The sequence below is a fragment of the Impatiens glandulifera genome, chromosome 8 (assembly GCF_907164915.1).
Source record: "Impatiens glandulifera chromosome 8, dImpGla2.1, whole genome shotgun sequence".
NCBI lineage: Eukaryota > Viridiplantae > Streptophyta > Magnoliopsida > Ericales > Balsaminaceae > Impatiens > Impatiens glandulifera.
In genome coordinates this window covers 8,332,472-8,350,519 of record NC_061869.1, presented here as the reverse complement: position 1 = coordinate 8,350,519, position 18,048 = coordinate 8,332,472, and the positions used below count along the sequence as shown (strand labels likewise).

The window sequence follows — 18,048 nt, the reverse complement described above, 5'->3', positions numbered from 1 at the left end:
GTAATCTAAATATAGTAATGAATTTGTATCTAACAAAATACAATCTTCTCCTCTATTTCCCTCCTATTTTCATGGCCAACGGTTCATTTTTCAACGGCTCTCATTTGATCACCTTCCTCTCTAAAAACCCTTCCCCATTTCCCCAATCACCCCCATTTCCTCTTCCATCTTCCCATTTCAATTTCAATCTTTACCAACTGTAATTCCCAATACCCAAAAATGGATTCCAATCGTTATCTAGCACCAACCATCTATTCTCTCATATCCATAACAATCTTCATCACCATCGCCCAAGCCATTTGCGTCCCAATCGGTTCCTCTCGTTCCGACCCCGCTCCCACCCCTAAACCATCCTATACTCTCTCCCAAGATTCCGACGGTTCACCCCTTAAAGACATCACCGGAAAAATTGGAGACCTTTTACATTCCGCCATAGCAAATAACCCACTAACCGGAAACCTAGACCCAGCACTAATGAAAATGTGTAACGCCACTGATAATCAAGAACTCTGCATTACCGAACTCGTGCCCCTACTTAACGGTAAAAACGATGCTGATTCGGTTATCCGTATGGCGGTTAAGGCGGCGTCGGATTATACAAACTTGGCTTTGATGGAGGCGGAGAAATTGGCAGCGGATCCTTCGATTTCAAGTAGGTTGGCGGGGATTTTTACCGACTGTAAAGACAGTTATTCGGACGCGTTGGATAATTTTCAGGAGGCGTTGCAATCTTTGCCGGCGAAGGATAGCGGTACGATGGGGAGTATGTTGAGCGCGGCGATAACGGATTTTAGCGATATTGACGATTTTCTTGAGGGATATACTACTACTTTGCCGGAGTATAATGCTAAATTGGTGAAGTTGACGAGCAATTGTTTGGCTATTGTTTTCTTTTGTTATCCTAATAATTATTGATTATTGATCATATATATATATATATATTATAGTATTTTTTAATCATGTGTCATATAAAAAAATATATATGTATGAATTTGTATATGGTTAACATGATTAATGTCATTAATTCATTTTTATTGATGAAAATTTGATGTTGTATTTATGGATAATAGGATGTTGTTATGATATTGTTCATTATCAATAAAAAAAAGTTATGGAAGAGATATTTTTCTCATGCATGAATATCAATTTTCTTTTATCTCAGATTTTTTTTTTTTATGATTGAACTTTCCTGGTAAAACTATAAAATTTTTGGTGAAAAATAACTTAGATTCAATTTACATGTTCTTGAGGATCATTAGTAACAAATTCACATTTCGAATAGTTTATTCTCACCGAAAGGGTTGTGCACATTGTAATGTGATTAAACATTATTGTATAAGGAATAATTGCTCTTGGGTTTGGGAGTCAACTCATTTAAGGTCTCGTTTTTTTAATGAGGTTCTATGATAATTTTTTTACGGGTGATATTTGTTTAAAAAAAGATTGCGTTAACGGGTGATATTTGTTTAAAAAAAGATTGCGTTATGGAAAGTTGTTGTCGTATATGTCACAATGAGATAAAATCGACGACTTACTTACATTTGTATTATCGATGGATAACTAGTATATGATAATTTTTGTGAAGTATGACTAAAATTCATAAGGTGATAGTGATAAATTTAGATTGAGACGCTAATATGATGTATCTGCATATTTGGGTTTGGAATTTTTTGTTAACATTTAATGATTGTAGTCGTCTGATTCATATCATTCATAATTATATTATTACGACGTATTTTGAGATTTATTTCAAAAATCTGATTACTCTGTAAGGGCTTTAGTCGTTTTTTAAGGCCTATGTGCTCGAATAACATATTGTGCAAGTATTGTTTTCACATATTGTACAACTTGTTTGTATTTTTTTCTCATATTTGTGATTTTTTTAATTTTTATTTTCTCAAATTATATATTGTGGTTGTCTGTAATGTGATTTAAAAAAAATATATAATTAAAAAAAATATTATTTTAATTAATAAATTAAATTATGTAATTGATGATAATAAATTTTTGAAAATTTATTTGAATAAATCCTACCCAAAAGGACTAGATAATCTTTAATTCAATAAATTAAAAATTATAAGATTTTTCAAATCTTCTTTACTTTATTATACGGTAATCACCAATCTTGTTTTTATATTAATTATTTGTTTATTTTTAAATATTCCCTTATTACTTTTTTACTTTAACTCTTTTTTTCACATTTGTTTTTATCTCATTTATCTGTTTATTTTCAGAGATTATCTTATCACAATCTTCGTTCTAATTCTTAGAATTTATTGTATTTATTTTGATAAAATTATAGTTTTAAGATTTTAAATTAATTTTGTTTATTTGTCTCATATTTTAAATAATGAATTCGATAATAAATTGATATAAATTTAGTCATAAATTAATTGTCAATTTTATGCAATAAACTCATAATTTTATTTTATTTTAAACTACATTATATAAATACTAAAAAAATAATTTTATTGGTTCAGAATTTAAAAATTATAAATATGAAAGATTAAATTAATGTTTACAGATATAAATGTTAGGTTTTGTAATAATGTGAGTCTGTATGTATTGCATATATTGTTTTCTATTTAAAATATTTTAATATTAAATAATAATTTATTATATTCATATGCAAATAAAGAAGTTCTTGGCCCAAATCAAGAAACCCTGATAATAAAAAACTCATTGCACCTCAATTTCATACTTTCTTGGCCCAAATCAAGAAATCCTAATAACAAAAGACTCATTTAGCCTCCATTTCTTACATTCATCTATAAATAAAGAACTTATTTTCTTTGATCAAATCAAGAAACCCTAACAAAAGAGTCATTGCGCCTCCATTTCATTTCTTAATTCAATTATTTCATTTCTAAGTGCTTCATTCTTATATCGATTTAATCTCACCATCAAATCTTGAGTTTTTTTTATACATATTAATTTTTTGTTGATTGTTTCTCGATAAAAAATTTCTTTTCCATCCGATGGCGTAAAAAAACATTCGATTTTGACAAAGAGAACCTCTTATCTTTGTACTTGTTCACATTCTTCACGTCACGATGCACTATCATCGATTTTTTAAGTCTTTGATTCTAAACTATCGATCATGGATCAAATTGGACCTATTCCTGAGTGAAATTATTATTTATCATTTTGTCCATAACCAGGTCTTAAGTTTGATTTTCATTGAAAAACACTCCGATAGGGAAAGAAACCTGAGGGATTATAATTTTAAAATAAAAACCCACTTGAAGGTAAATAAATAAAATTAAGTTATTCTACCTATTTGAATGTTGATTTTGAAAAAATTTTTTTATGAATGAAGTTTGCGCAGTAGTCATTTCTTAAAACTATATATTTATTTTTATGTAAAATAATTTGACCATTTATTTATTGTGAATGCAGAATTAACCTATATAATTCAAACACAAGAAGACTGATACCATAAATGTAATCAACCATTCAAGCTTATCAGCATAGGTGGATATCTTCATCCTCCCAAGATGTTGTGTTCGAGCTCGTTAAACAAAACAAAAAACATCAATATAACAGTAAAAATTATAAAATTGTATTTTTCTTATTCTAATATATTCCAATATATTTAATGATCTTTGAGTGAAGCTTTTAATATATTAAGTTCAGTACTGTATATAAAAAATCTTCAAATTGTTCTTCATGTTTGAGAATTTTTAATAACACACATCGATTGATCAGACTTTATTTTAAATCAAATTACAGACAAGTCACTATCATTATCAATGTTATCGAGCTCGTTGGTCTTCAAGAAGAGCGATTAACTCCCCGACCTATTTCATCATATTTCTGGAACAAATATCAGAAAGTGTCATAATAATATCATTATCAATTATACGCATCGAATGACTACAATCATTGAAAATTCAATGATTTTTCTCCAACCAGATAGTTCACCAAAAAATAATTTTGATGGTAACCAAAATATGTAGGTCTGTCATATCAGTTGCATCAATCAAAATTTACAACAACTACTCAAAGACTCGAACATTACATAGGTAATCTCAGTAATCACTAGTAAAAAAAGGTAAATGGTGACCATCTCTAGCAATTTGTTATAATATAACAAAATTGGTATTGAGCTAATAATAACGATTGATTATAATACAAATCAGTATTATTAGCTTAATACCGATTGATTATAATACCAATCGGTATAGCCCAGGGAAAATATTGATTGGTATTATAACAAATCGGTATAGACCCTAATAATATATAGGAAAAATGGGCAATAATCTTCCGCGTTTATTAAGTTATAGTACCGATTGGTAGAAACATCAATCGGTATTTCTCAATTAATTAACATAACCTAAGAGATCCTCTTCTTTCCCCATTTTTTAAATTTGTTTCTGAAATCCCTTGCGACCGTCGACCCCTACTAATGCGACGATCATCGTACATGCTGATGCGACGAAGGCTTTGTTTACTCGTCGTCTTCGTTGCCTTTGTCGTCTGACTTCATTTCGTTCACTCCAGTGATTTCCTCTAGGTAAGATCATACAACCTCTTCCGTTGATGTAGTAGATCCCCAAATTGATATATGTTTAGGTTTAAGTTTAAGTTTAGGTTTTGATATTTTTTTTTGATATGGATTAAGTTTAGATTTTGATATGACTTTTTGATATGAATTAGGTTTAGGTTTTGATATGGATTATGTTTAGGTTTAGATTTTGATATAGATATAGATTTTTATTATAGAAATTAATATAAATCTTGTATTAGATTGTCATTATTGATCTTGTATTTTTTCAATATATATAATGGATATCCCTAATAAAAAATGGATGATCTATACGGAAAATGATCGACATCTTTCTGAATATATTCAAGGAGTCAATTATTTTCTTACTTTTGCTATGAGTTCTGATCGAATTACCAACATTGCATCTTTCAAAAAATGATCGACATCTTTCTGAATATTTTGAAAAAAAAGCGTAAAAAAACATTTCATTTTGTAATGATAGTATTGTTGTACAGATTGATACTAGTACTAATGTACAAACTGAAAAAATAATTTGGGACAACTTCATACTGACACTATAGTGGATGTGAACTCGGAGCGCAATAATTTTGATGGGGATGATTGTATGAGAAATATCATAATGATTTCTATCCACATTGTATTGATGCATCAAATGTGGGTCTTACGGATAATATTGATTCGAATGAGGATGGGGCAAATGAGGATGTTAAAAAATTCTACACGGTCTTAAATGAATATAATGAAATGTTATATGAAGACTCCAGAATTATAGAGCTACAAACGTTAGGAAGCCGTCCCACACAATATGCGTCAAATTTTATTTGGTGTAAAATAAATGGATATAAATTCAACACTAGAAGACATGACCATGGATTGAAGACTCAAAATAGTGGGATACTCGTGATTGGTTGTCATGACACGAAAACACAAAATTATTATGGTGTTCTTATAGATATAATTGAAATGCAATACCTTAATGGTAATGAATTGTGGTATGTGCATTTGGTATGATGTACATTCTGGAGCTACAAGACTTCAAATTGATAAATACAAATTTGTTAACATAGATCGTAAACGGAAGTGTCAATACCAAAATGAGCCATTTATATTTCCAACCCAAGAAAAACAAGTTTTATATGTTAAAGACATTGGTAATAAACCGGGTTAGGATATTGTAACAAAGACAAATTATAAACATTCAAATGTATGATATTACTATTGTTTAGTATTGTTCAAATGTTGATGTTTAAATATTTTTTGTTATTGTTTCTTTCAGGTATAAATGTCACCTCCGAAGTGTTTTCAGCTAGGATTTTTGCAGTCACAACTCAATTTCTTCAAGAAGAAAAAAAATACGAGTGACTATTCATCACAGACTCTAGTGGAGGATCAGCTTGAGGATTACATGTCTACACCTAAGGATGTGTATAATCATGTTGAGGCGCACAATCCATTAATGAAGGCACAAATATAGGGTCTTCCAACTCCCAAAGAAGGCAAGAAAGCAACAACAACTTTGAATTGGACAAATTAACGGATAGTGGAGAAAAAGTGTGGGTCATATTCGACTCAATTGAAAGGAAGTCGTGCTGCAAGAATAGGGGTTTATGGAGTCGACATTTGGGGGCCACTATTTTAGAGAATACTATTAACCCCCATTGCAAAGTTCATTGGCGCCACCTCATCCCCACCACCTTAGATCATTTATGACAGTCCGTAATCGTAAATTAATCGTTTTTAATATAAATTTCCGTTTGAAATTAATCATTTGTTTCTTATAAATCGTTTATATTTCATGATAAATTTGATTTAGAGGATATTGAGATATCGAGACGACACTTTGAGACACATGAAGACAAAGTGATATGATTGGAGGTACAAAATAAATACCAACAAGATAAGGCCCTACGAGAGAAATGTGGACACAATCAGGGCTGGTAGGCCCAATGAAATGACCCAACAAGATTGTGAGTGACTGCTTAAGAACCATTATTTTACCGATAAATTTTAAGTTTATTCTTTCAAATTTTGTAATTAATATAAAATTTTAATTTAACATTATATTGATTGCAGAAAGGAAGCGCTACCAACATAGAAAACAAAAAAAATTAAAATATGTACAATAGTCTAGTAACAAAGCATTCACATAGATGTAGTGAAAATGATAAGACTTATTTTTTAACTTTATTTTTAAATAAATTAAAATTGAACTTTCAATCTTAGAAAGTAAAAGGAGTAGCTTCAAGTTAGGAAGATTTATTTTTGAAAATGAGGAACAAAAAGGATAAATATGTTGATCCGGACGTACTGGAGAAAGTGGTAAGTATATAACATGTTTAATTTACATTTTGTCTATTATTGGCATTAACATATTTTGTTGTAGGATGAGCTGAGATATATGTGAATTGAATGTCCCGACATTTCTAATGTGAATTTGATTGGAGAAGTTTTTGGCCCTCAAGACAAGAGAACAATTCTTGGGATGAAATTAGTTTTAGCTTCCCAAGTTCGAGGGTTAGCATAGTCTAAAAAATAACTCCGTCGGAATAATTTGACAATGCAACGAAGGCTCGATGATTTGAAAGACAAGATGAGTGCTCAACAAAGGACGTCGAAAATAAACCAGCTGAGAAGAAAGAACAGAAAGATATAGAACACAGTATGAGGTAGAAGAGGGTCGAGATGATGCGGATTATGTTGCAGTTTACTAATGTTGGTCAATAATCGGGCAAAAATTCATCAACGACAATTCCACCCGTGCAACCTCAATAACAACAACAAGACGACGATGATTTTAGGGAAGAAGACACAGATTAAATAAGGTAATTATGATTATAATTTTGTGTTTATTTAAGAATATTTGTTATGTATAATTAGAATTTAAATTTGGGTGTAGTATTGAAAAATTAATGTTATAAGATTTTTAATATGGTTCAATTTCATATTTTATTTTGATTTATAATTTAATTATATTTATATTAAAATTTATAATTTAATTAAAATATATATTTTTAATTACATTTCTATTTAAAAATATATATACCGATGGGTTAAAGTCCAATCCGTGTTTTTCTTTTCCCTATACCGATTGGTTAAAGTCCAATCGGTATTTCCTTATACCAATTGTTAAAGTCTAATAGATATGTCTTGAATTCGTATTACCGAGAGAGCTTTTAACGACCGGTGACGACTGTATTAAATTCAATCGGTATTTTCCTAAACCGATTGAAAATCAAGATATTACCGAGTGAAAAATCGGACAATATTGAGACTTTTTTACTAATGAATACTACACACAAGACTCTAAATACTAGTCATATCTCAATAATATAAAAATAAATGAGTTGTTTATTCAATCTTCTCATTACATATACGACAACGATCTAACCACTATTTTTTCATAAAAAAGTGTAAATTTTATATATCTTAATTCTCCTGTCACTCTTATTTGCTATTTATATCAAGTTTTGCTGATCGGTAAAAATTGTATATATCCTTGTCTAACAAATTAAATAGTGGAATCCTTCCTCTACTACAATGACTTTATTTTGTTTAGATAGGTGAGTGCGTTTCATTGATTATGTTACTGTTCCAACGGTTTCCACTAATAAAGTCCAAATAATTATTCATCTATATAATAAACAATTAGGGTGTATTTGACTCTCTTTAAAATTAAAATTAAAATTAAAATTAAAATTAGAATTAAAATTAAAATTAGAATTAAAATTAAAATTAAAATTAAGAGGTTTACTTTTAATTTTTAAGTTTAATACATCATTTAAGACTAAAAATTAAAATTTCAATGAAATTCAAAACAAATATAATTTAATTATACATTCTAGTCTATTAAGCTCAAAATTGTAATTTCAATATTTTTTTTATGTTTTTCTAAATAAAATATTTTATTATTTTATCATTTACAACATGAGAATCGTTCTCAATGGATCATTTTTTTTTATTTTAGAATATTAAAATTGATATTATTTTTAAATTTTAGTAAGTTCATATTTTGAATTTAAATAATATAATATAATAATATAATTAAATTATTTTTATTATATTTTTTTATAATAAGAATTTAAATTTAATTATAATTTAATATTAATTATTATAGAATTTGTTCTATTCTATTTTATTTTATACATACAATCACTAAATATACCCTTAACCTAAATTCTTAGGTCTATTTTGTAGGTCTATTTTGTGGGTATGTTTATTTTATTTTTTATTAATTTTTAATATACTTGTATCATTAAAACAAAATATTTATTCTCAATATTTGTGATTTTAAGGGCATAGTTCTATTAAAAAAAAAAACATTTTTCCATATGTTAATATATCGTTTAATTACCCTTGGAAGCTATTTATGCAAATAAGCGCTACATTGTAGATAAAATCATGTAGTGTATTATATTTGCACTAAAATTTTGAATTTGTTATATATCTTTTTTACTGAAATTTAAATTATTATTTATTATAATTTAAATTTGATATTATATATTATCTATTTTAAAATAATTAAATATAAGTTATTATTTTAGTAGGCATGGAACCACTATATATTAAAAATAACCTATAAAAGATAAAATCTTAATAAATTTGTTGTTAGAGATTTTAAAATGTGATTTTTATGTTTGAATAAAAGATATAAAGTATTAACATATAATAATAAAAAAATATTATTTTAATTAATAAATTAAATTCTGTAATTGATGATAATGAATTTTTAATAATTAATTTAAATAAATCCTACCCAAAACTTTTGACTAGATAATCTTCCAATAAATTTAAAATTATAAGATTTTTCAAATCTTCTTTACTTTATATATATATATATATATATATATATATATAATAATAATAATATATGATAATCATCAATCTTACCTTTATATTAACTATTTGCTTATTTTTAAATATTTCTTTATCACTTCCTTACTTTAATTCTTTTTTTCACATTTGTTTTTATCTCATTTATCTTTATTTTAAGAGATTATATTGTCACAATCTTCATTCTAATTCTTGGAATTTATTGTATTTATTTTGATAAAATAATATTTTTAAGTTTTTAAATTAATTTTGTTTATTTGTCTCATATTTTAAATAATTAATTCGATAATGAATTGATATAAAATTAGTCATGATTAAATTAATTGTCAATTTTATGCAATAAACTCATAAAAAATATTTTTTTTTATTTGAAACTACAGTATATAAATACTAAAAAATTAATTTTATTAGTTCAGAATTTAAAAAATATATAAATCTGAAAGATTAAATTAATGTTTAAAGATATAAATGTTAGGTTTTGTAATAATGTAAGTCTCTATGTATTACATATATTGTTTTCTATTTAAAATATTTTAATATTAAATATTAAATAGCCAAAAAATATTATAACAATATTATCATTATTATGCAATCTCAATAATTTATTACATTCATATTGTAAATAAAGAATTTCTTGGTCCAAATAAAAGAAAAATTAATAACAAAAGACTCATTATGCCTCCATTTCATACATTCATGGGTAAATAAAGAACTTCTTGACCCAAATCAAGAAAACACTAATAACAAAAGACTCAAATAAAGAACTTCTTGGCCCAAATCAAGAAACCCTAATAACAAGACTCATTGCGCCTCCATTTCATACCTTCATCTATAAATAAAGAGCTTATTTGCTCAAATCAAGAAATCCCAACAAAAATTCATTGCGCCTCCATTTCATTTCTTAATTCAATAATATCGTTTCTAAGGACTTCCTTCTTATATCGATTTAATCTCACCATCAAATCTTGAGTTTTTTATACATATTATTTTTTTGTTGATTGTCTCTCGATAAAAGAGTTCTTTTCCATCTGATCGCGTATAAAAACGTTCGATTTTAACAAAGAGAACCTCCTAGCTTTCACATTCTTCACGTCACGATGCGCTATTATCGATTTTTTAAGTCTTTGATTCTATACTATGGATCATGGATCAAATTGGCCTATTCCCGAGTAGAATTATTATTTATCATTTTGTTTATAACCAGGTCTCAAGTTTGATTTTCATTGAAAAACATTCCGATGGGGGAAGAAACGTGAGGGATTATAATTTTAAAATAAAAACTCATGTGAAGGTAAATAAATAAAATTAAGTTATTCTAACTATTTGAATGTTGATTTTGAATAATAAACCATGGTTTGATGAGTAGTCATTTCTTAAAATTAAATAAATTATTTTATGTAAATTAATTTGACCATTTATTTATTTTGAATGCAGAATTAACCGACATAATTCAGACACAAGAACGACTGATACCATAAATGTAATCGACCATTCAAACTTGTCGACAACATTGGATATCTCCAGCCTCCGTGAGATGTTGTGTTCGAGATCGTTAAACACAAAAAATCAATGTAACAGTAAAAATTGTAAAATTGTAATTTTGTTATTCTAATATATGTTTTCACCTTTTAAGTGATGATATGATTTTTTTCATATAAAATAAGATATTCCAATATATTTAGTGATCTTTGAGTGAAGCTTTCAATATATGTTCAATACTGTATATTCTTCATTGTCACTGTTTTTTCAAAAAAAAGTCTTCAAATTGTTCTTAATGTTGACAATTTTTAATAATACACATCGATCGATCAGACTTTATTTTAAATCAAATTACAGACAACTCACTATTATAAGCACGAGTGGGACATCACCTAACTCAGAGTGGACGAAACACTTGAAATAAAGAATCTCGCATGAAAGAAACACTAAACAAAGTGTTAAAAGATGTTGACAATTAAAATATTAGTCTATGTTTGGTAAAAAGTTATTATTATAATTTATAACTTTATTATTATTATAATAATCTGTCTCTATTTAATTTTCATTATAAACATTTAAAAATGAAGTTGTTGAAAAATTGAGACATCTTAACAAAACTTTGGATTAGAATTATTTTAATTTTTTAATTTGTAAACATTCTTTATATAATTTGAATAAAATATATATATATATATATATATATATATATATATTTAAATAATTTATGTATAACAACAAATTATGAGAGTTGTCTAAATATAATCGTTTATTTATCATGATGAAGAATATGACATAAAAGAAAAATTAAAAAATATAAAATATAAAAGAAAAATTAAAAAATACATTATAAAACAAATGTAATTCTTTAAAAAAATGTTCAAGATATATAAAAAAGATGAAAAATCGTTTAAGCACAACGACAAAACATGACATAAAAAAGTACAATATACAACCATATTACCCAATAGGTTATCGAGCTCGGTGGTATTCAAGAAGAGCGATTAATTACCCGACCAATTTCATCGTATTTTCGGAACAAATCTCAGAAAGTATCATAATAATATATTATCAATTATACGCACTGGACGACTAGAATCATTGAAAGTTCGATGATTTTTCTCCAACCAGATAGTCCACCAAAAAATAATTTGGATGGTAACCAAAATATGTAGTTATGTTATATTAGATGCATCAATCAAAATTTACAACAACTAACCAATGACTCGAACATTACCTAAGGAATTTCAGTAATCACTAGTAAAAAGGGTAAATGACGACCATATATAGCAATTTGTTATAATACCAATCGGTATAGCCCAGGAAAAATACGGATTGGTATTATAACAAATCGGTATAGACCCTAATAATATATAGGAAAAATGGGCGGTAATCTTCCGCGTTTATTAAGTTATATTATCGATTGGTAGAAACACCAATCATTATTGCTCAATTAATTAACAAAACCTAAGAGCAATTAACAAAACCTAAGAGCTCCTCTTCTTTCCCCATTTTTGTAATCTCTTTATGAAATCCCTTGTGACCGTCAACCCCTACTACTACGACGATCGTCATCCTTACTGATGCGACGAAGGCTTTGTTCGATCGCCATCTTCGTTGCCGTTGTCGTCTGACTTCATTTCATTCACTCCAGCGATCTTTCTCCAGGTAAGATCATACAACCTCTTCCGTTGATGTAGTAGAGCCCCAAATTGATATATATGTTTAGGTTTTGATATTGCTTTTTGATATGGATTAAGTTTAGATTTTAATATGACTTTTTGATATGGATTAGGTTTATGTTTTGATATAGATTATGTTTAGGTTTTGATATAGATTATGTTTAGGTTTAGATTTTGATATAGATATAGATATAGATTTTGATTACAGAAATGAATATAAATCTTGTATTAGATGGTCATTAATTATAGATCTTGTATTTTTTTTCAATAGATATAATGGATATCCTTGATAAAAAAAATGGATGATCTATACGGAAAATGATGGACATCTTTCTGAATATATTCAAGGAGTCAATTATTTTCTTAGCTTTACTGTAAGTTCTGACCGAATTTTCAACATTGCATGTCAATGCGTTAAATGTGGTAAAATATTTTGACAAAAGGCGCAAAAAACATTTAATTTTGTATGAATAAGGAAAAACTATACATTTTGGAATTGTCATGAGAAAAAATGACTACGTAATGACAGTATTGCTGTACAGATTGATACTAGTACTAATGTACAAACTGAAAAAGATAATCTGGGACAACTTCATACTGATGCTAGATGCTACAGTGGATGTGAACTCAGAGCGTAATGATTTTGATGGGATGATTTTATGAGAAATATCATAAATGATTTTTATCCACATTGTGTTGATGCATCAAATGTGTGTCTTATGAGTAATATTGATTCGAATCAGGATGAGGCAAATGAGGATGCTAAAAAGTTCTACAGGCTCTTAAATGAATATAATGAAACATTATATGAAGGCTCCATAATTATAGAGCTACAAACGTTAGGAAGCGGTCCCACACAATATGTGTCAAATTTTATTTGGTGTAGAATAAATGGATATAAATTATCAACACTAGAAAACATGACCATGGATTGAAGACTCAAAATAGTGGGATACTCATGATTAGTTGTCATGGAACGGACATACAAAATTATTATGATGTTCTTACAGATATAATTGAAATGCAATACTTTAGTGGTAAATGAATTGTGGTATTTAAGTGCATTTGGTATGATGTACATTCTGGAGCTACAAGACTTCAAATTGATAAATACAAATTTGTTAGCATAAATCGTAAACGGAAGTGTCAATATCAAAATGAATCGTTTATATTTCCAACCCAAGCAAAACAAGTATTATATGTCAAAGAAATTGGTAATAAACTGAGTTATGATTAGGGGTGAGCAAACGGGTAAACCCAACCCGTATTACCTAACCCATATTCAACCCAAATTAAATTCACCGAACCCATAATTCAACCCATATTATTTACTAATATGGGTTGGGTAACCCAAATTATTTAATTTTTATTTTTTCATTTAACATGCATTTGACTCATTTAACACATTTTTATTCGTTTAACACGTTATTGACATGTTTAACACGTTTTTCACACGTTTTTGAGGCGTTTAACATGTTTTTGACACGTTTAACACAATTTTGACACGTTTAACACGTTTTTCATATTTTTGGCATGTTCAACACGTTTTTAACACGTTTAACACGTTTGACACGTTTTTCACGATTATGACACATTTAACATATTTTGATACATTTTTCACGTTTTTGGCACGTTTAACATATTTTCCACATTCTTAACAAGTTTAACACGTTTTCACAAGTTTTTCATGTTTTTGACATGTTTAACACGTTTTGACACGTTTAACACATTTTCCACGTTTTTGACACGTTTTGACATGTTTAATACGTTTTTGACACATTTTCACGTTTTCGACACGTTTAATATGTTTTTCAAACGTTTAACACGTTTAACACATTTTGACACACTAGACACTGTTTTCATGTTTTGATATGTTTAACACGTTTTTGACACGTTTGACACATTTTTCACGATTATGACACATTTAACACATTTTGACACGTTTTTCACGTTTTTGGCACGTTTAACATGTTTATCACGTTTTTCACATTCTTGACATGTTTAACACGTTTTTGGCATGTTTAACACGTTTTCCATGTTTTTGGCACATTTTGACACATTTAATATGTTTTTGACACATTTAACATGTTTCTCACATTTTTGACACGTTTAATACGTTTTTCACACGTTTGATATGCCAAAACGTGTTCAATGTGCCAAAAACATGGTAACGTGTTAAACATGTCAAAAACATGTTAAACATGACACAAATGTGTTAAAACTTATCAAAACGTGTTAACGTGCAAAAAACATGTTAACATGTCAAAAATATGTTAAATGTGCAAAAACGTGTTAAACATGTTAAAATGTCAAAAACATATTAAATGTACTAAAAATGTGTTAAATGTACTAAAAATGTGTTAAATGAGCCAAAAACGTGTTAAACGTGTTCAACATGTCAAAATTGTGTTAAACGTGCAAAAAATGTGGAAAATGTGTTAATGTGTGAAAACGTGTCAAATATGTCAAAAACGTGTTAAACATTCCAAAAACGTGTTAAACGTGCCAAAAACGTGAGAATTGTGTTAAAATTATCAAAAACATGTTACATATGTTAAAAACGCGTTAAACGTGCCAAAAACGTAAAAACGTGTTAAACTTGTCAAAAACGCGTTAAACGCATTAAACATGTCAAAAACGTATTAAACGTGACAAAAACGTGAAAAACGCGTTATTAGTGTGAAAACGTGTTAAACATGTCAAAAACGTGTTAAACGTGCCAAAAACGTGAAAACGTGTTAAACGTGTGAAAAACGTGTTATAAGTATGAAACGTGTTAGACATATTAAAAACGTGTTAAACGTGTTAATAATGTCAAAAACGTGTTCGACTTAAAGTTAGAAGATGATTAGTTTATATTTGATTAATAATAGATAATTAAATTAAATTTATATAATTTTGGTAACCCTAACCCAACCTAAATTAAACCCAACCCATACTCAACCCAACCCATATTAACCAACCCATATTAATATTTTGGGTTAGGGTAAACCCAAATTATGCTCACCCTTAGTTATGATATTGTAACAAAGACAAATTCTAAACATTCAAATGTATGATATTACTATTGTTCAGTATTGTTCAAATGTTGATGTTTAAATATTTTTTTGTTATTGTTTTCTTTCAGGTATAAATGTCACATCTGAAGTGCTTCTTGCTAGGATTTTTGCAGCCACAACTCAATTTCCTTAGGAAGAAAAAAATTACGAGTGACTCTTCATCACAAACTCTAGTGGAGGATCTGCTTGAGGATTACATGTTTACACTTGAGGATGTGCATAATCTTGTTGAGCCCGCACCATCCACTCTAATGAAGGCACAAATAAGGGATCTTCCAACTCCCAAATAAGGCGAGAAAGCAACAACAACTTTGAATTAGGCAAATTGACGGCTAGTGAAGAAAATGTGTGGGTCACATTTGCCCAATTGAAAGGAAGTCGTGTCGTAAGAATAGGGGTTTATGGAGTCGACATTTGGGGGACACTGTTTAAGAAAATAATATTAACCCCCATTACAAAGTCCAATGGCGCCACCTCACCCCACCACCTTAGATCATTTATGATCGTTCGTAATCGTAAGTTAATCATTTTTAATATAATTTTCCATTTGAAATTAATCATTTGTTTCTTATAAATCGTTTATATTTCATGATAAATTTGATTTAGAAGATATTGAGATATCGAGACGACACTTTGAGACATATGAAGACAATGTGGTAGAATTGGAGGGACAAAATAAATAAATACAAACAAGATAAGGCCCCACGAGAGAAATATGGATGCAATCAGGGCAGCTAGGCCGAATGAAATGACCCAACAAGATTGTGGGTGGCTGCTTGAGAACCATTATTTCACCGATAAATTTCAGATTTCTTCTTTTAAATTTTATAATTAATATAAATTTTTAATTTAACATTATTGATTGCAGAAAAAGTGCTATCAGCATAGAAAACAAAAAAAATTAAAATATGTATATTAGTCTGGTAGCAAAGCATTCACATAGCTGCAACGAAAATGATAAAAACTATTTTTTAACTTTATTTTTAAATAAATAAAAATTGAACTTTCAATCTTAGGAAGTGCAAGAAGGAGTAACTTCAAGTTATGAAGATTTATTTTTGGAAAGTTTAAATCTGTTGATTCGAACGTACTTGAGAAAGTGGTAAGTATATAATATGTTTACTTTACATTTTATCTATTATTGTCATTAACATATTTTGTTGTAGGATGAGCTGAGACATATGTGAGCTGAATGTCCCTACATTTCTAATGTGGATTTGGTTGAAAAAGTTTTTGGCCCTCAAGACAAGAGAACAATTCTTGGGATGAAATCAGTTTTAGCTTCCTAAGTTCGAGGGTTAGCGCAGTCCAAAAAACAATTCCACCGAGATAATTTGACAATGCAACGAAGGCTCGATGATTTTGAAGACAGGATGAGTGCTCAACAAAGAACGTCGGAAATAAACCAATTGAGGGAAAAAATGGAAGATAGGATGAGGAAAGAACATAAAGATATGTAACACAATATGAGGGAGAAGAGGGCCAAAATGATGCGGATTATGTCATCGTTCATGTGTGGCGGTTCATCAATCAAAGATGCAGTGTGTGCACAGTTTACTAATGTTGGTCAATCATCGGGCAAAGATTCATCCACGACAATTCTACCCATGCATCCCCAATAACAACAACAAGACGACGACGATTTTAAGGAAGAAGACACATATTAAATAAGATAATTATGATTATTATTTTGTGTTTGTTTAAGAATATTTGTTATGTATAATTAGAATTCAAATTTTATAATAAGAATTTGAATTAAATTATAAATTAAATTGTAATTCAATATTAATTATTATAAAATTTGAATTCTAACCCTAATTCTATTATATTCTATTCATATAATTGTAACTTCTTAGATCTATTTTGTGGGTATGATTAAATTTTTTTATTAATTTTTAATACACTTGGACTATTTAAATAAAATATTTATTCTCAATATTTGTGATTTTAAGAGCCTAGTTAAAAAGACATTTTTTCATATGTTAATATATCAATGCTTGAAAGTTATTTATGCAAATAAGCGCTACATTTTAGATAAAATCGTGTAGTGTAATATAATTACACTAAAACTTTGAATTTATTATATATTTTTCTTAATAAAATTTAAATTATTATTTATTATAATTAAAATTTGATATTATATATTAATATATTATATATTTTAAAATAATTTAATATTAGCTGTTATTTTAGCAAGCAATATATATATATATATATATATATATATAAAAGATAAAATCTTAATAAACTTGGTTGTTAGAAATTTAAAAATGTGATTGTTTTTTGTTTGAATAAAAGATATAAATTATTAATATATAATAAAAAAATATTTATTATTTTAATTAATAAATTAAATTATTTAATTGATGATAATGAATTTTTGATAATTTGTTTAAATAAATCCTACCCAAAAGGACTATAGATAATATTCCAATAAATTAAAATTTATAAGAATCTTTACTATATATATATATATATATATATATATATA

The 18,048-nt window shown here is 27.8% G+C and overlaps 1 protein-coding gene across 1 annotated transcript; it reads left to right on the top strand.

The window, feature by feature from the left end:
- The first annotated feature begins 219 nt into the window (after nucleotides 1-219).
- Nucleotides 220-15,690, top strand: LOC124912884. The gene is made up of 2 exons (XM_047453520.1): nucleotides 220-874; nucleotides 15,626-15,690. Exons 1-2 carry the CDS (start codon nucleotides 220-222, stop codon nucleotides 15,688-15,690), a joined length of 720 nt encoding a protein of 239 aa, XP_047309476.1.
- The last annotated feature ends 2,358 nt before the right edge of the window (nucleotides 15,691-18,048 follow it).

Coding starts and splice junctions, on each gene's coding strand:
- LOC124912884 (XM_047453520.1), top strand. CDS start 220: ATGGATTCCAATCGTTATCTAGCACCAACCATCTATTCTCTCATATCC. Junction 875..15,625: donor GGTGAAGTTGACGAGCAATT/GTTTGGCTATTG, acceptor GTTTTCTTTCAG/GTATAAATGTCACATCTGAA.